Source organism: Pyrgilauda ruficollis, unplaced genomic scaffold (genome assembly GCF_017590135.1).
Source record: "Pyrgilauda ruficollis isolate IOZ18807 unplaced genomic scaffold, ASM1759013v1 scaffold98, whole genome shotgun sequence".
Lineage (NCBI taxonomy): Eukaryota > Metazoa > Chordata > Aves > Passeriformes > Passeridae > Pyrgilauda > Pyrgilauda ruficollis.
Window position 1 is genome coordinate 1,227,181 of NW_024531932.1, and position 19,951 is coordinate 1,247,131.

General features: G+C 39.7%; 2 protein-coding genes across 6 annotated transcripts in view; one reads left to right on the plus strand and one right to left on the minus strand.

Moving 5' to 3' along the window:
• The first annotated feature begins 9,186 nt into the window (after window positions 1-9,186).
• ATOH7 (atonal bHLH transcription factor 7) lies at window positions 9,187-9,642 on the plus strand. The gene has a single exon (XM_041490112.1). The coding sequence runs from the start codon at window positions 9,187-9,189 to the stop codon at window positions 9,640-9,642; it is 456 nt and encodes a 151-aa protein (XP_041346046.1).
• Window positions 9,643-14,845: 5,203 nt separating this feature from the next.
• The window catches only part of MYPN (myopalladin), a 71,511-nt gene continuing 66,405 nt past the window's right edge, over window positions 14,846-19,951 (minus strand). For all 5 annotated transcript variants that reach the window (XM_041490101.1, XM_041490097.1, XM_041490099.1 and 2 more), the window contains one exon: window positions 14,846-19,597. In XM_041490101.1, the coding sequence (XP_041346035.1) occupies window positions 19,428-19,597 (170 nt within the window). In that variant the 3' untranslated portion in view covers window positions 14,846-19,427. The remainder of the gene's footprint in view (window positions 19,598-19,951) is intronic.

Below are 19,951 nucleotides of genomic sequence, written 5' to 3' on the forward strand. Positions count from 1 at the left end.
GAGAGAATTCTTCTCTCTCATTTTTATGAAGCAGCACTTGACAGTTCAGATCCTTGAAAATGTTACTGAAAATGCTGTCACTTCTTATTTGTATCTATTTCCTTGGTAGTTATATTTACTTTCTGTATTTCTTCAGTGCAAAAGTGGAAGTTAAGAAAGCTCCAAACAAATATGTGGACTGCATGGCTCTTACCCCAGAAAGGCTCTTGTGAAGTGCTCTGGAAACTGATAGGAAGTACATTTATGTAACAGTTCTGCAAATATATAAAGTGAAGGATAATCGACAAAAGTCTCATTTGTGTAACAGCTTTGACCCATTAGGGGCTTTTAAATCATGCATCACTGACTTCAGAGTTGCTGTTGTCAAGCTACTTACAGATCCTAGTTAAATCAGGCATTTCGTATTTTTGCCCTCATTCGCCTTTGTTTACCAGCAGGAGACAAAATATTTAATTAGTTTTGGGGCATTTATAATCTCCTCTGGGCCAGCTCCAGCCACAAAGCTGGACGCCACTCCTGAGTTAATTCCAGCCAGGCTGGCCCCTCCACTACAACATATGGGTAACCTCTGAGCCTTTAGCAAAAGTTGCAAGTGAACTATGAGAGGGGTGGGACCTCCCCGCTGGGAAAATACTGCCACAAAGCAGAAAGGGGCCAGCGTCACCAGGGCAGGTCAGGGCAGCACTTAGACCAAACAGCATCTGGCAAACTGTGCCAAGTAGAAATCAATGAGAAGCAGGGCGCTGGGTAGTAATTTTATGCCTGTTTACACAAGAAAATAACTCCTTCTGAAGTGAAAAATGATTTTATAAAAAGGTTACAGCATCCTTTGGCATCACTCTCTCCGTTGTTCCTTCTTGTGTTTTTATTAGTCAATCAACTGTGGCACGATCTGTACATGATTTTGTTTTGAGCAAGCAACATTAACTGTAGCATTAATTATGTTTTTGGGAGATGAGGAGTTTTGAGAGTCTTCTTCCTAATTGGCTAGGAACCAGCTGTGTAACTGTAATTCATTTCCAATGTACATTGCATTCTCTTCTCCACGTTACAACAATCAGTCAGAGGGCTGGAGAAGAAATGAAACAAAGACAGTTTCTAATCTTAGGGACTGTGTGTTCCTGCTACTGCAAACTGTTGCAGCTCAATCCACTTGAAACCTTCCCATGTTTTATTATTGTCACTTTCTATTCCTGCCTGTATCTCTGCTTATATCTCATCTTGTGGCCCTTGTTTTTCCCCATTGCCTTTCGTCACTTTTCTTTTTTCCCTGAAATTCCAGGTGCTGCTGTCTAATATTGTAAGCAGACTGCCTTTAAATTCAGTGAGATTACTTAGGGCTGAATATTAAATATGTTCAGGTCTTTAGAGGTTCATGGCATTAGGTACTGTATTTTATTCCACACAGAGCTTCTTTCTTGTGTACTTTTCTGCTTCTCAAAAAGGAGACCATTCTCTATTGGCTTTTGTTTTTTGTCTACTTGTCAAGAAGTATTTGTTTTGAACAATTTCAGCCCTCATTTTCATCTTTAAACTGCCTTGTATTGTTCTGCTCATTCATTATTTCTGTACTTGGAGTGAAGCAGATTGCAGGTTTCAAGTCACAAGTCACAGTGTCCCACGAGTGGATTGCAGCACTCATTCCCACCTCTCCTTGGATTTTGTGGCAACAGGTGCAGGGAAGATGTCAGCTCCAGTCTGAGGTCTTTATGCCTCTTGATAGACAGTAGAGAGGGACTTTTCACTGTAGGAAAGAATTGGGGAAATTGGTGTTTTTGGTGGAAGGAATAAAAAGCGGAATGTTCAGAGTGGCTGTCATTGCTCCTGTCCCCTGGACAAGTTGGCATGTGAGGGAAGAAACCTCACTGAAGTGAGATGGACTAGCTGTTCATGTCTGGGGAGAGAAATGGTGCTTTCACTCAGGGAGTGCATTTTTTTCACAATTAGAAATGATGCAGAAAAGTTTTAATAAAATAGGATGTAATTCAGTAATAAAATGCTGCAATTTTTTCCCTGCTTTTGAAGTACACCAAACTCCTTGTTTGACCAAAATCTGCATGTGCAAGCAGGTTTTTTGTTTGCTTGATTGTAAATAAGATTTTTTCTGATGAGGTATTTGGGAAACTCAGTGGGAGCACATTCTTACACTCCTCTCCTTTGATACCATGACACACATTTTATATCTCCCTTTCTCTGCTCCTCTTTTTCCCCTCAGGAGTAAACAGAAAGCTCCACTCCTGTAACAGCTCTCTCTTCCATAGGCTGTGCTTAACTCAGTTCATTGCCAATACTAAAGTCTGTAGATACTGTATGAACAGGTTTAATTCTCCTGTGTATCAGGAATACAATCCCCAGACATTAAGAGAAAGAACGTTATCAGAAAATAAAAAGGGGTTGGTTGTTCACACCTTGCTCTTTGATGATCTTCAACAGCTGGGGAGAGTCTTCTAGGGAATTAATTTTGTTCCATGATGAATTTCCATACTGTCTCTCAGCATAGTTACCCATTCAGTTTCTATTTTTAGGGCTTTTTGTAGGCTTTCTACTGAATTCCAAAGAAAAAAAGTTAAAGGCTAACTTGGGAATGGTCTTGGTATTTTTTTCTAAATGTAGAGCAAATTAAATTAAAGGTTTTTTTTAGCAGTGATTGCAATAATGTTAACATATTTCTTGTGCTTCTGATGTCATAGCAAATAGGTAATTTAAGAGTAACTAACTACAATGTAAGAAAGATTGTTTTTTCACAAGGTTGGTGTGGGGAACTGACTCAGTCTAAGGCCTCCCATGCTGGTGTTTGGGAGGAAGCAGCTCCTAGGGACAGAAAAGCCAAAACACCACCTGATCCAGCAAAAGGCTGACCTGTCAGCAGGTAAAATGTAACAACAAATCATACCTTCTGCTTGAGGCTCTCTGACTGTGTCTGTTAATTAAAGAAGAACACAGCTGATTTCCTATTAAAAGATTTTGGTTCATCTATTCTTTGCAGCAAGCTTGGGATTTTTGGTTTTGTTTCACTTGTAGCAGTGGTGTTGCCGCAGTGTCAAGCATCCCATTAAATTCAGCTACATTTATAAAGTTCTAAAAACAAGTGCACACATCCTAGTACACAGGCAGATTCATAAATAGTTGGGCTTTGGCTGCTGCCACCTCTGCAGAATCTGTTTGGAATAAACATTTCTGGTTTGAGGCTAAAAGGAGCACCCAATTGCATTTGGAGGGCAGTGGGCACAGGGGATAAACATGGGAGTTACCGTCCCTGTAACTCAAAGATCCCCTTGTATTTTACAGAGGTGACTGTGATGCACAGGTGTGAGGAATGGGCAGGGTGATAACTGGATGAGAGACACCTGAAAAAGTTAGGAAATGGGGAGGGGCCACCAGGGAGAGAAGGACTAAGGTAAGAGCCTTAGAACCGAGAGATGAGCAGCCTCCGGAGAATTGCTCTCTCCAGACTCTGGTGCTGAACCCAGGAGTCCTGAGTTTATTATTCCTTCTGCTGAGAGGAAATGTGGTCAAATCAGCTGATGAAGTATGTCCTGACCATCTATTTAATCTTTCTAATCCTGAGGTAGCTGATCTATGAAAAGATAATAATTTACCACTTGTGCTGCTGATTACCCTGTTAGAGGTTTTATAGAACAGGTTAGGAAAACATCTGTCAGAGATCACTTAAACAGTAATTCCTGTCTGGAATCAGGAGGATAAAATAGATTCCTTCCCTTATCTGGTTCATGGTAGAGAGCATGCACAGTGCTTTTAATAATTCTCAAGCTCTGGAAGACCAATGGAAGGTCTTCCCTGGAAGACTCTTGTCTCATTGAAACTGAGGATATAGGAAAATAAAAGGTGTTTAAAGAAACCGAATTGTATCTTAAATAAATGGGTTCTGCTCTTGCCTGTGTCAGAACGCCTATGTAATGCTGAACAAGTAAATTTAACTTTTTTTAAAATTTGTATTGCCCAGTGATACTGGAGATAGTGCTGATCAAGTTAATTCACAGCTGAAAGATGAACAGAGAGTCAGTATTTACCCAGACTAGTTGGTTCAGCTGTGGAACAGAGCTCCCACAGCTGTGGTACTGCAGCAGCCAAGCTTCCTTGCACAGCTCTGCTGGAGCAGTGAGCGTTGTGCCAGGTTGCCATGTGTGCCCTGGTGTGTTGTGTCTTAGGTTCCCTTGTGAAAAACATCAGGACAGCTTTTACAAATTGCTGAGCAGTGCAGGTGCAGTTGACCTTGACAGATAACTGTATTTTTAAGCACGTGCCATATATATGACACTTGGAAAATTCACTAGCTTTGTAATACATCAGAGCTTTTTGCTGGTCTTGTGGTGCAGTGGGTTGCAGGATCATCCGAGGTGGAAACTTCTTTCATCATCTATTGTGTGTGTATGCAAAGGTAAATAATGTAGCCAAATTCAATATATAATGTAGGTGAGAAAGTTAAATGTTCAAGACATGTTCTTCTAGTAACGTTCCTCTAGGACTCCTTTCTCTTTTTTGGTGTTTTAAGAGGTTTCTGACCTCCTGTTTCAAAAAAGCCCCCTGAGGCTTTTTTGAGCCTCACCTGAAGGAGGTGAGAAGGATGATGTGAAACAGAAGAGAAATGGTGATTTGAGAAGTGATAACTGGAGGTGGTGTGGCAGATAGGGGCTGAGGTGCAGCTGGGACAGTTACTTGGCTGCTGGAAAGGAGAGCTCAGCCCAGAGAGACTGAGAGGAAAGGGAACTGTTCTATTACTTTATAGGAAAAGGTGTCCAGTGCCAGGGTGGGAAGCCCCAGGTGAAATGACTGCAAACTCCTCCTGCAGCTGTAGATTGTTATTCCATTTCCAGTATCAGTTACTAAGTGTCCCTGCAGGATTCAACATTCTCTAGTGAATTGCTGGTTTTGGGTACTTCTGTAGCTGTGACAGGGACAGCAATGCAAATAACCAAGGCTGGAAAAGAAGTGATTTCTGCACACCATGGATTTCTAGCCCGTCTTGTGAGCTGAGTCAAGTGTTAGAAGAAATGGGGCCCTTAAGGATGGCCATAGTTTGGTAGTTACCCACCTGCTCTTAATTAGGCAGCATAGAGCATGCCATTCCTTCTGCTTTGCTCAGGGTGAGGAGTCCTGAGGCTTTTAGAAAGGACCTACCTGGGGGGAAATAGTTCTGGCTGGAAAGAAGAGATAAGATTCTTGTTTTGATACATTGCTTGTATATGTTTTTATAAATATAGGTAGAGAAAGTAGGGAGGAATTAGACTTTAATCAGAAATATTGCTTTCATTTCATTTTAAATTTAGTATCTAGTCCCAGTCAATCCCCAATAAAAGTAATTAGATTGTGTTTCCCATAGTAGTACAGGTGAAAGACATTAATCTCTTAGTGGGTGCTGCACTAATTGCATCTGAGTTTTTAACTTGGATACCTAGCAGACAATTTTGGATGGGTTTATGTATGTAGTCATAAATCCTGAAACTACCTAATTTCTTTAGTGGATTGAAACTTTCCTTTATTTTCCTAATATTGGTGGTGACTTGAAGTTGCTGAAATAACCTGGTTTATGACTGAAATAGCATTCTTATCTGTCTCTTGTTTTTCTCTGAGGGAAACATAATATTTTGGTTAATGATACTGGTTTAGAATTAAAATATGACTCAGGAATAATGCTGCAAGGATCATGGAGTAGCACTAAATTGGTACTTGCATAGTTAGAGAATCAAAGATTGAAATTTGAGCAACTGGGTAGACACAGAACTTCTTTCTGGTGATTTTGGTGTTTTTCTGCCTCAAGATTATGAGGAAAAAAAAAGAGTAAATGGGAATTTTTTGAGAAATGGTTGGTTTCAAAACCCATGAAACTAATATAAATTAGGATTTAAGAAAAGGTTTTAGCACCACAGCACCATAGCAATTTATCACATCAGGATATCTTTAAAAAATATAATAAAATATAAATAAAATATAATAAAAATATTGATAATAATTAAAAAATTTCAAATAGTAATATATATGAGGAATTATTAAATGTAATGAGAGGATGGAATAAGATTACATAAGAACTAATTAAGACAAGCTGAAATATACAGAAAATCAAACTGAGTGAAGGAAACCTGTGAAAATTCCAACTGATACCCTTTCTCTTACTCACTGAGCAATAAAGCAGATTATTTTTTAGTTTGAGGTAACATTATGATAAGGCTGTGCAGTGTGGCTGTACAAATGAACTAGATTGTGTGAATAAGACCATTATACATTTTGTATTTTGCTTTCATAAAGCAGGAACTTAACAAAATTTTAAGTGCTGAAAACCAGGTATTTGGATAAGCCAGCATTTTTTAGCTTTACCTATGAGCTATAAAATCCTGTTATTAATTCATTATTAGTCTAAAGGGATCTGGGCTCTTGTCCTGTGATTTGATAGTAAATCATTTAAGCTGAAATTTACAGCGTGTTCAGTAGGAGAGATAAATCACAGCTCCTCTCCTGAGATTACAGCAGTGTGTTAGTCAAAGCATGATGATGGTGGTGAGTCAATTAGGAAGGGACAATTAACAGCACTGCTGTGTACTGGCTTACTGTGCATTAGTGAGGGAGAATACAAAGTTTCTGAAGCACTGTGATTTTCAGTATATTTGAAGTCTTCATTATAATTTATACTGTCAGGACATATTAAGTTAAAAAAAGAAAACTGCTGCCAAGTGAAAAAATACAGTACTCTATTTTAAAGGGGAGATTTTTGTGTTTGTGGCATGATGTTAGCAGCACTCTAAGATGAAGAGTGATTAACTACCTGAATTGAGTAGCAGCTCTTTCATGAGAACACACAGTATTTATTAACTTACAGAACACCTTAGTTCTCTGGTGTTCTTTTACATGAAAAATCGTTTGACATTCATTGTAAGAGACGTAGGGTTTAACTAACAGACTTATTAGGGACAGAAGGCTGCAGGAGCACTGAAATATGCTTTAGCAGTAGCACGAAGATCAGATGCACATGCGGTACTTCCCATGGAGCATCTTCAGGAACAGAAATCTCACAAGCTCTAATTGCTGATCCTTTAGGGAAGACATATGTTTCTGTGGGTTTTTGGAGGGAGCTGTTCTCACACAGATCATCAGAAAGTGGCACTTTAGTGAGTGGTAGTAGCTCTTTATGTTTGGAGAATAGGTCAGCGCACACAGATAGCCAAGTAGAACATTTCTAATGAAACGTGACCAAGTTGCACTTCTTTAAAAATTGAAGAAGTGGCATACATTTTGATAATGGAATAATGGAGACTCCCTACCCCAACTATCATCTCTGGTCATGATCATTAGGATGCGGAATATTAAGAGCAGAGCAACTGGGCGTAACAGCCGACGTCCAACATCTGTCGTGCTGGAGTCCATTAGTGTTCAATTGCATCCTATTGTTTTTGGATTATTCAACCTCATTTCATTGGCATTGCTTTTGCTAGGGATTAATCAGCTGTTTACAACTACACCAAGTTTTGGAGTCATAATGAAAACAATTGAGCTATAGTTCTAAATAAATATACAGTATTCAGTCTCTAATGAAAAAAGTTACTAATTTATGAATGCTGGTAACAATTTAATTAAGTTTGAAATCAATACAGATAATAAATCATTGTGTGGCAGGGTTTTTTTTTTTCCTTTTGTGTACATCATAAAAAGATCATGTGATACTTCCTTGTGAGTTTATGTAGTTGTGATTTTAGTACAATACAAGTACAGTAAAAGAAAGATGTTGTTATTATGGGGCACGGGTGTGTGTATATTTTGGCTCCTCTGGCATCTCAGTTATAGCAGAATTGATCCCTTGCTGCCAGCAAGCAGTTTTGTTTTTCACATCCTCTTTTATTCTTGTCACTTATTTAGAGATATTACTAAAAATACACCTTTAATTCATGTCAAATACACATATATACTTTAATAGGGTATATTAAAAAGGGCAGTTTTCAGGTGATTAGTATGCTTACATCTTTTTGTGTGTAACTATCATAACCCATCTAAATATTTTTGCAATTATTACATAAATCTATTGCTACATTTTAACTGTTTAAATGTATTTAAATTATTCTAATGACTTTGAGTTTGCTGACAGGCAAATATATAATCCCCTTTTTTCTTAAGATATTACTCTGGTTGCAATGTTGTGTACTTTATACAATATTAAAATTGGGAAGGCTGAGGGGTTTCTAATAATTTGAGTTTACTTATTTTGCTACCATACGTGCAAAACAGTGGCATTCTTGGCCATGTATCTTTTAGCTCTTTCTCCTGTTTGATTAATGCAGTTATTCTTCTATCCTCAATACTTAGCCTGAATTTTCACATGTTTTAATGTACAAATGCTACAATGCACAGAGATTTTTTTTCCCCCTGAGTTGCAACAGATTATCCATTGAAAGGGTCTTTTGCTTAACTGCCCAGAGTCTTGTGGGGCCAGCCAGACACTACTCCAGATGGCAAGTTGTTAGGGCTGGACAGAATGGCTTTGGAAGACTTCTCACCAGATGAAGGCTGTAATGTTGGGATTTTACTGTTTGGCTTTTTCCCCCTGTAGTTCCCAGGGTGGGAAGGTGCTGGGATGGCAGCAGCGTGCCGCCCGCCCACCTGCTGCCACCTGTTCAGCTCTTGCCGTTTGTATAAAGGCTCGTCTGGTCCGCTCCACACAATCCTTGCTGGCCGGCAGAGCCAAGAAAGAGAGATTTCTCTTAGGAGGTCACGGCTTCAGAGCACAGCCCTTCACCATCGCAAAATCCCTTTCACCATCAGCTGAATCAGGGCTTCTCTCACTTGAAACAGCCATTTGGAGTTGTTGTGCCTTTAATCCAGTAAGATCCTTCTTGGATTAAACGGACCATTTTCTTCGTAACATACATTTTGAGAATGGAGATTTCGTTGTTTTCTCTCTCTCTTTGAGATTAAAGAAATTTAAAGAATGAAAGCATAAGGCATAAAAATGTTTCCTTCTTTCTTTCAACGATAAGAAAATCTTCAGACGCTTCCAGAAGAACCAGAAGAACTTCTATTTTATTATATTTATTTTTTAGAAGGCAAGAAAAATACCCCATAATTGATATCAGGAAACAGATTCAAGTGGTACGAAGGCTACTCCATGAGTGCTTTCCTTACCACTTTTTAGAAAGCGAATTTTTGCTAGGTGATCTTTGTGTGTGTGAAGCTGCATGAAACATGAAAACCTGTAAATCCAGTCACCTGGACTCAGGTGTGGAGCCGGGCTCGCAGTGCAGGAGCGGAGCGGGCTGCGTTGTGAAGTGCAGCTCGGAAAGGATGGAGAACGCTGCCAAGAGGAGGCTGGCTGCCAACGCCCGCGAGAGGAGGCGCATGCAGGGCCTGAACACGGCCTTCGATCGCCTGAGAAAGGTGGTTCCGCAGTGGGGCCAGGATAAGAAACTCTCCAAGTACGAGACCCTGCAGATGGCTCTGAGCTACATCATGGCTCTGACCAGGATCCTGGCCGAAGCTGAGAGGTTCAGCACAGAGCGAGAGTGGCTCAGCCTGCACTGCGAGCACTTCCACGGCGACGGCTACCACCGCTACCCGGCACAGAAACCCGCGGCCGACAGCGATCCCTACGCACAGAGGGTGTTCAGCTACCACCCCGAGCACTTCCAGATAGCTAATTAGAACTTGTTGCCACCTAAGAGTCTGCAGCAGGCCAGATGTGTAATTTAATAATTAGCAATAATCTGCTTGACTAAGGTAATATTGGCATTATAATAGCTCATTCTTGTTTGCATCTTATAGTCGTTTGACAAAATAAATTTGCTCTCAGAACATAAAGTCAAAAGGTATTTAAGATTAATGAATTTATATAATGCCGGTGGAAATTATACTTTTAATTTGAAATATTTCTGACAATTGTTTTCTGGTTTATCTAGTGTATTTAATGCTTTAATTAAAGAAGTTTTTGGTTTTTTTTTTACTGCGATGAACCATGACAGTATTTCTACAGATCATGGGACAAGTTGACCCGTGGTATAACTGAATGGAATAGCACCCGAAATGGACCTCATTCCATGTTTTTCTTTTTATGTCAGCTTTAAAGTTGTTCTTTAGTGTTTCTTTTTGCATAAACGGTTCACATGGAAAAAGTTTTATAATGTATTGGAGTTCTAGTCCTCAGAGAACTAACTTTCTTAAACTTTGTAAGTTTGACATATGGGTTCCAAAGTTGTGTAAGCTTGCTTTAATCCAGTTTATGGTGTCTCTTGTATGCTCGAAAAAGAGCTGGTTTCAAGTCATGGAAGGAATGTTTTATTTTCAATGGTTGTAAAAACACGTGTGATTGTATACCATAAATGAGAATGCTTATGTGAAAATAATCTAAGCTTCTAGATTTTTGTAGGCTTTAAATGATGGGATTTTATTTTTTAATCTTATGTTATCTGGAAACAATAACAGATTTTGTAAATCTTAAATAAAGTGTTTTATATGCTATGTCCTCACCAAATATCTGAAATTCCTACTCTAGGAATTACTTACTAGTGGATTTTCTGCCCCAAATGTTACACTACTTCTATCACAATCCTGGCAGTTTTATGTGCTAAAGAAACAACCAGCAAATGATATTTTCTTTCCAGTTACGGTAAGGAGTGTATTTTATGTACGAATTTGGGAGAAAACGATGGAGCATTCTCGCAGAGCAGTTGAGTTCATTTCAGCCCTGGTGATGTGCTGAACGGCCTTTTGTTCACCTGCTGCTTTCACTTGTGGGGGGTAGAGGGGTCTGGGGAGAAAAGGCAGAAGAGGAAAGGAGGTGGGGAAGATAAAGAAACGCGGAGAGGCCGGCTGCTGGGGAAGCAGACGTGTTTGTAGCAGGGTGCAGGGGCTGCAGCGGCTCGGCTGCCGGTGCCTGCTGTGGTGGCAGCAGGCTGTGGAGCTGAAGGATGCTGCTATTGCTATTGAGAGATTGCAGAGAAAAGCCCGGAGAGGGAAGGGGAAAACGAGCTGTGCCCCACGGCAGCTGGCGGTGGATTTCCAGCAGGGAAAGCTTGCGGGTTCCCTGCTGGCTGCTGCCATGTCTTATATTTTAGGATTCTTCCAAATGACTAATGAATAGCTTTGATAGGAGTTATTTTCGACAATTAAGGAGCTTTCAGAGAAGAACAAAGGCATTAATAGGAACTGAGGCGTGTTTGGGGGAGCGGGACTGTGCTGCAGGAGCAGTTCAGGGCAGAGTGTGTGAATATTACTTACCATTAAGTGGCAAGTTTGTGTGCAACAACGATGAATACAATTGTTAATTAAATGATGTGCTATCTTATCCTAATGTGTTAGCTATACACTTCAGGCAGGCACTGTCTCACCTGCACTGCTAACAGTGGGTTTTCCATACTGAAACAGGAATTGGATGCAAAGAAGCCATGTGATTATATGGCATAGAAAGCTTGGATTAGTCAAAGATTGCCTAAAGCTGAGGTGGGAAGGGGAATACAGTGCAAAAGGATAAATGCCAGAATAGGGTGCCAGAACACAACTGATGCTTCCATGCTACTGGCATAGGATTTGTTTTTGTGGGCCATGACATTGCAGTAATTTGGGTAAAAGTACTTAACAACCATTTCTCTTCCAATTTTGTTTTTTCTATGCAGCATTGTACTTTATTTTCTGCTGCATATGATGATATAGTTAAAAAATAATGGATTAGTATGCGGGAAATTATTAAATGGTAATAAATGCTCATAAAGAGGAGCAAAGCAACACAAACCATAAAATATCTGTGCTCATGTTACCAAACGTTATTAAGAATTGAAGCTGAAGTCCTGCACTTCAGTGCAGTGTGTAGGTAGTGAGCACTTACAAATCAGGTCATGGTATCAATCTCTGCTTCTGATCAGTATGGTTAAGGTTATAATCCCCTGTGTTCCCCATTCTCTTAGATTTTGTTGTGCTAATGGGACAGGAATGTTTATTGATACCTTTATTTATAACTAGGAATATTGCTGGTGGGAAAATTTTATCTAATGCTGTACTGGTTTTGTTTCTTGGGAGTGTGCAGTGTTGAAGTTGGGAATTTCAGTTTACTGGAGCAGTGAAGGCAGCAGACTAAATTCTGTATAGTGCACAGACAGCTGTCTGTCTATTGATTATCTGTCAAAGCCTTCTGGGGAGTGAGGTGAGGTGATGGGATAGTTTGATCATTAAAAAATCCGTCTGAGTGCAGTTTGAAAAGCAGATAATATCCATGCTGGTTGGGACTTCTCAAACACAACTACTGTTCAGTAAATCATTGATTTCTTTTAATAGGTTTCCTTTACAACTACTTCAGTGACATTTGTGAAATGTAAACTTGACAGTTTGACTTGTGTTTGATTATTGCTCCCAAATATTTTTTCCCCACTGACTTTTTGATGCTGGTCAGGTGATGGCTCTGAGCCACATTCTCTACTGGACTTTGCTGGTGTGGGCATTTCATGCCCCCTCCCCTTAAATAATTATTCTTTCTATATCTCCAGATAAGCCAAAGCTTAGATGCTCAGAGCTTGGTGTATTCTTAGAGGCTGAGTTTTGCCTGCTCATCAGTCTTTGTCCCCCTGAACAGTGCAGTACAAACCTGAAATACTTTTGTTTGTAGTATCAGTACTACATCTGCTCCCTCTGTCCAGTTATCACTGTAATTCTAGAACCACGTTATTGTGGGAGCTTTAGGGATGACAAATGCTGGCTTCATTTAATATGTCTTGTATATTGTACAGATATGTGTTTCACTGTTGAAACTCAGTGTGAAATTCTAATGAACTATTTGTGGGAAATTATCCTCTATTTTTCTGAAAGGACTTTCTGTAGTATTTGAAGCTATGGGTACCGTGCTTCTATAATTCTTCTAATCATATCACCCTGTTTTGACAAGCCCAGAGTTATTTTTGAGCTTGGAACTAGAGTGGCATTTTTAACTGCAGGGACTTTGCAGTGGCTAAAAGCAGAATTAGGGTAGCACATTCCCAAAACGTGTGTTGGTAATAAAAACCTCAGTGCTTTCTTCCTTATCATCAGCATGTCTTTCAACTTCCATTCATCCCAAATTTTTAGGCTTTTGTCTTCCATCTCACCATTTATGAGGCATTTAGTGCATCTTGTACTATACATACACACAGGGCAAGTCTGAGTTCTTGACTGGAATTCTGAAATGGTGCTACAGTACCCATTCTTCAAAGTAAAAGTGTCCCTGACTCAGCTATACATTTGTAAAGTCAATGCCAGTGCAGCTTCCTCCTGTGTGGAAGCATGAGTATCATTAGGTATTTCAATATTTAGCTCACTCCCTCTAGATCGTTAAGTAAAACTTTCCATGTCAAATCTTTGTGGAAGTCCCTCCTGTGATGGAATTCACTGGCAACAAGTTTTTAAAAAGTACTATTTCCAGGCCAGAGGCATTGATTTGCCAAAGGAAGCTTTTGCCTTAACATAGGCACCCTTACTCTTGGGATTCCAGCTATTTGAGCTAAGCAATATGGAGGCAGTTCTTTGTAGTTTAGGAGTGAAATTTAACCAGATTTTAAAAATAATTCACAGAAGAGCTGATTTTTGCTCTAAGTATGTTCAGCTCTTCTATTTCTACAAAATAGCCACGGGGAAAAAACAAGTGCACTGAGGATGAAGACATGTTTGTTTGTGGAAGAAGCAGTTCAGTGTTTCCTCTACACAGATATCTTAAAAAAACCTCATTTATTTCACCTGGTACTTGTGGACTTCCTAAAAATTCTCTATATTTTAAACTTTAATTACATGTTAAGCAAACCTGGCTTCAAAACCCCTAACCTACCCCATGTATAATATTTAAATGTCTCTTCTACTAAAGAGTACATTTTCATATTGTCTACTAATTTTTTTTTTTTTCTAATTTGTGGTTCAGTTTTCATTTGTACAGAAATTAGTATGCAAAATATATCTTACAAAATTTGCTTGAAGTGTCTGCATACATAACTCCAAGGAATAAGAAGTTCATTTTTGACTGGCTTCCTGCAGCCTGGGGTGCATAGTAGTATTTTTTATAGCATCTCAGATTGTCTTCAATGTTTTTCCATTTCTTTGCAAAACTGTGTTTCCTGTTACTAACAGGACATGTGATCATAAAGGATGGGCAGTTTCTGAACAGAATTCCCACTGGCACAAATGGAGAACTCCACTGAAATTCACACACATGTGGCCCAAGATTTCTTTTGATTAGGCAATAAATGGTTCCTTATAGTGGACTATACATATATGGATAGAGTGGATGTATAAAGGCATGAATAGAAGCAACTTTTGCTGCTCGGAGGAAATGATAAAATGCAAAGGAGCCACTTCAGCTCACAAAGCTGTAGCTGAGCGAAAATAGTTTTAAGAACATTTCCTTTCAGCTGGCAGGCACACAAGTGCATAGAAATCAGGTGGGAATGGAGAAACATGGTTACATGGGGGAGCAAAAGCAACAGGACTCATCCTTTTTTTGGTCTTCTTCTCTTCTGCAGCTGAGCTATGAGATCCAGCTTCCTTCAAGTGTTTGGTTTGCATCTGCAGCTTATTTAAAACCCTTTCCCTGATGCACTGATGGGCACAAAGCAGACGCTCAATTATTGGTGTTGCAGGCAGTGAACTTCAGTGTGGTTTGTGTGTTCGGTTTGCTCTGGTTCAGACTTTCCCTGTTGCAGTGCTGGATGCACAGGCAGGGTTCAAAGATCTGTGCTCTGTGCCAGCCCCTGAGCCTGTGGGCACACAGGGATTCAGGGCAGAGGGGGACCCAGCAACAGGCAGGCTCTCCATGAATGTGTGACACACGATGGAGTTCTGCTGTGGCAGACTGTAGGTAGGAGTATGTCTTAAAACTGATGGGAACTGAATCCGAGAATTGTTTAAAAAAGCAACAACTTTATTTCACAGCTACCTGCTAGAAGCATGGCTAGTATATAACTTGACAATATTTATTATTTTTTTTCTAAATAATGTAGTCTGATTTCATTAATCAGCTGTCACAGCAAAGTTCTGAGAAAATTTCTGGCATTGTTGGACATTTTCACAATTATTTTCACAATTATTATGTGAAGGACACAGTCTTGTATAGAATCTGAAGCATTCATTTAAGTTCAGGTGAGATGAAGGGAAATACATTACTGAACAGACAGGTGGTTTGTTTTTTTCCTTTCATGTGCCATTAAAATATACTATAAAACTGATGTGAGCATTTTTCTTGCCAGTGAGAATGACTTCTGAAAAACAATTAAAAATATCAACTTTAATCAAGAAGTAATATTAACTTAGAATGTTAAGGCTCAAAGTGAATATTTTTTGTATTGGAAATAATGAGGCAATTTTCAATGAATCACTTCTCCAGTATTAACAGTATAAATATTTCATTAGGTTTTGTAAAGACATTTTTCAGAAACTAGTGCTTTTAAACCTGGTAGAATTAAGAACACAGTTCTTAAATGAATCTATATTCCAGATTTATTGGTTGAAGTACCTACAATTGCTGTAAACAATTGGGACTGGCTGTTGTTTACATATTGAGGTGCAAACTGCAGACTTGGGTTTTCCTTTTTGCAGTGTGTGCTCTCATCTCCTCGTGTTAGCAGATGTGAGGCTTTCAGAAGGGTTGCTCCACTTCCATGTGGAAACAAGGAACTCAGTCCAGTGGTTTAAAGGCAGGAGGTCCAGTGTTATCAATGCAGCCCCATCTGTAATGCTGCTGTAGGCTGGCTTTGCATCAGTCTGGACCAAAAGTTTGAAGCAGAAAGAAAACTCTTTGAAATGTAGAATTGCAACCCAAAAGATGTCATTTCTGCTGTAGAGTGCAATATACTGTGCCTCTGATTGGCAGACACCAAAGCAGGACTAGGAGGAAAGGGGAAACCAAATCAGCCTACAAGATTGTGAATCAGTGAACGCTTGAGAGGTTCCAAACGTGAGTATTTCTGTATCACACTTACACAGCCACAGCATTATGCTCCACGTTGTGGTGGCTTCATGGATTTTGGAAGTTAAGAACTAACAGCGGCTTCAGTGGCGGGTGTAACATGAAGTTTTGTTGCTGCATAGCCTGCCCTGAATACGAGGATGAGAAGCTGTGTTGGTGTGAAGTGGAACTGGCTGTTCAGTGAAGAGCAGCAACGAGCAGCCAGGTTGTTCAGGAGGGAGCAGAGTGGCTCTAGCACATCCTGACGTGGTGTGGCAACACAGGACTGTCCTACTGTCCTTCCCTTCCACAGGCCTTTTCCCTTGTCTTTTCCACCACTTAACAACACAAATGTTATTTTGGTGTAGTTTTTTTGCAAGTTGTTCCTTGTGATGAGTGCAAGGAACCTGTCAAAAAGCATTGCCATCCTTTCCCACAAGCTGCCTTTGCAGGCTCCCTGCATGGGCTCTGCACACCCAGAGGGGAAATGCCCTGTAGCAGTTAGGGAAGAGAATTTAACACCTACAGACCATTTGGGACCAGGGTAGGAGTTACTGAAAGGAATTGAAATTGCCATCTTCTGCATTCTGTAGGGAAATGTGAAGTATTTCCTTTTTGCTAGGAAATACTGTTCAGGAGAGAATATTATACTTCAGCTAACACATATTTGGTGATCTGCCTTCTGTAGCCTGACTCTCACTGAGATTTCTGGGGCCCCTTCTTGAATGACTAAGGATTAATCCTTCTTACACAGATCTTTGGGAAAAGTCTTTCAGTTTCTTGTCCTCCCACTTCCAAAGAACTGAATGGACATTTTAAGAAAAATTTTACCACATGATGGTCAGCATGTCAGCTCAGGTTGTAATGATGTGAGTTTGGGGACACTCCTCTGGTATTGCAGAGAAAAGGTGAAGAGAGATGGTTTGCATGCACTGTGCACTTTGTCTGTCATTTGCATTGAGTTTTTGGGTGATGTCTGATGCTGTAAAATGTGAAAAACCACTGCTACTGTCAGTAATACTGGTCAGTATGATTCCAGCACTGGTGACCAGGTACTTGTCAGTGGAGAGTACGAACATTCCTTTCTTCTACACTGTGTGAAGAACTCTTGTAGCTGGGCTTGTCTAATGGGTTAGATTCCAGCAAAAAGGAAAAGTCTGTGCTTGCTTGAATTCTTAGTTTCTACTTAGCTGACAGGTAACTTAATCCAGGTAGGATATCTAGACAGGCATTGGAAAAGAAAATAATTTAGGAAGCATAGAGTGATTTAGGTCAGGGGATCATCTGGGCCAACCCGTCACTGTCAGCCAGGAAAAGGGGCCACAGGGGACTTCCAAGCAGACAATCTCTTGACTGTGCTGAGGGATAAAGCCTGATGGCCAGTACAGAACCTGGAATACTGGAGTTCAAAACCTACTCTCTGGTTTGTGAAATGATGGGAAGACCATGGCTGTAGATGTGAGTTTGAACTTTTGTGTTTTAATTTCCTACCTTTCCATTCTCCATCAGCACTGAATTAAGCAAGCAAAATCCAGTAACTTTTCTTGGATTGTTTTTCCAAGAGTAGTAACTAATGTGGGAAACTTAAAATTTTGGGTGTAGTTTTGGAATCCTTAAGCCATTCTAAGAACCAAATGAAGGTAACAGGAGCAGTAGATTCTCTGTCCTGGAAGATCAGACCCACATTATGTCTTAGGTTCTGCATCTCATTCCTGAAGTCACTTAACTCAATGCATCACTCTCAATAGCCATGAGTTTTATTTTGTTGCCAGGGAAGAGGTACAATGTGGGCAACATCTGCTTTCCCTGAGAAATGCCTGTACCTTGTTTTAACTCTTAGGATGAGACTGTGTTTTAGCTTTCTGGTCTGTCCAGTCTGGGTTGAGTTGCCTGAGATTCCTAACAAAAGTATAAGAGTTATCATGATGGTTTTGTTCTGTGGTGTTCACTCAGGTGGGAAGTAAAACAACAAAGAAATTCACTTCCTCTAAATCCTGAGGGAATCAATGTTAGGAACAACAGAAGCTCTATTTGTGGGAAGCTCAGTGAAAGACATTCTCTTTCTCAGTCTCTGGCTATATCCAACATTCTTTTGCTCTAAACGTAACTCTTCATTGTTTTCTTTGCATATGGAGTTTTTTAAAGTTAAAATTTTCAATTTGAAGAATCCCCAAACATTGTCTAAAATGAAAGTATCTGTTAAATTTTTTTCTGTCTCTTTGACTTTGATCATGACTTTGTGGCATTCTGCAGCCACGTTGAAAGCAGTGAGTAAGAAGTGCTTGAAACCAATGTCTAGAGAGAGGGTTAGCAGTAATTTGAAGATGCAGGGAAACATCTTAAACATTCACAGATTCTAACAGCTGGGGCTATTGATGTAATTGTATAGATGCCAAATAGATTTAAATCGATCATTAAGTGTTGTCACTTAACACCTTCTGTTGAGCTTTCATTAATTTGCCTTATTTATTACTACTGTTGGGGTTTTTTAGCTTTTTACATATAACTGTTGCTTAACTTCTTAACTTTTGTATATTAACAAAATTTTCTGTCTTCCTATTAGACACTACACTTGTGATCATTTCCTAAATGGTGGTGAAAATTTACCAGGTCAATTCCTTTCCATTTAGCTATAAAATGACCTAGATGGTAGGTGCACATTAAAAATTAGGAAAAAGATACTGATATTTAAAAGCCATGAAGTGACAAGTCTGGTATCATCCATATTAAAGTCAGAGGATCACTAACATGGTAAAGAAAAAAGTATGAAGCACATCTGGTAAATAGTTTCAGCTGTGGGCTCAAGAGAACATGCTTCAGACAAGAGGAATTTCCATTTCCTATGTGCCTTATGCACATGCCCTGTACCTTATTTTATGAACCCTTACACCAAGAATACACAGTTCTTAGAGTACACACACACACACAGAGATATAAATATTTAGGGTATATAGCTGTACCTAAATGCTATATTTACCTAGTCTGGAGTTCAAAAATTCTAGAATAGGCTGGCATAATAATCATATATAAAAATGAGTTACATCTTTTCCTTTTAACTTGTGCTTTGTGATTATTTGGCATGTTTTTTTTTTTTTTTTAATTACATTCAAAGTCTTGTTGTTTACCCTCATTCAGGATTGGTGTTACTGTAATGTCAGTGTTTTCACTGGCAGTATTCCAGCTAATCATCATCAATCCTTACCATGGCAGCTACAGTGCAGTAGCTCTAATTCAAGAAGTGAAAGTGGTATTGGCTTTTAGGTGCTGAAAACTATGTTTTCTGTGTAATTCTTAGCAAACCACACAGTACTGAATTTATTGCACAACACTCCATACCACAATTATCCTGCATTAAAATCATATGCAAAAGTCTTGTACGATACGTCACTTGCAGCATTTGCAGCAGCAGAACACTTAATTACAAACAAGTTGCTTGTAAACCTTGAGCATCATGAGTTGTACCTCTTTTGTTTTTATTATTTAGTTTTTCACAGTTCTAAGTATCTCCGCAGGTGCAACTGGAACAAGTGTTTGGTTTTCAAAGTTCTTCGCTCTCCACCAACTTTTGGGCTGGGGATGAGAAGAGCACAGGGCTCTCAGGAGCGGGGAAGGCAGAGAAGATGTCGAGTCCTTGGCTGCTGAGGTTCGTGTAGCGGCTGCCCCCGGGGCGCAGCTTCAGAGCTTGTGGAATTTGACGGTGCCACTGAGCTGCAGCAACAGAAACACAAGGGGCTCTGTAAACCTCTAGTTTGGGTCACAAAGAACCAGTGGAAGTCAATTCACACACCCGGAAAGTTGCTTCCGACATCCCTGAAGAGAGCACAGCGTTGGGCTTTCTGGGTTAGGGTCTGCTCCTTCAAATGTTGACATTGGTATTGTTTGTATGTTCAGCAATTCTATTGAAGTCTACAGATAAAATTTCATCCCTGTTCAATTCAATGGCAACGTTTGCATGGATTTCACAAAGTCCAAAATTTGATGATTAAATCTTTGGAGCCTTCTCCAAAGCCCTTGCAATCAGAGCTAAAAACATACATAGCATGAACAGAGATGAAAAGAGTG

Coding starts and splice junctions, on each gene's coding strand:
- ATOH7 (XM_041490112.1), top strand. CDS start 9,187: ATGAAAACCTGTAAATCCAGTCACCTGGACTCAGGTGTGGAGCCGGGC.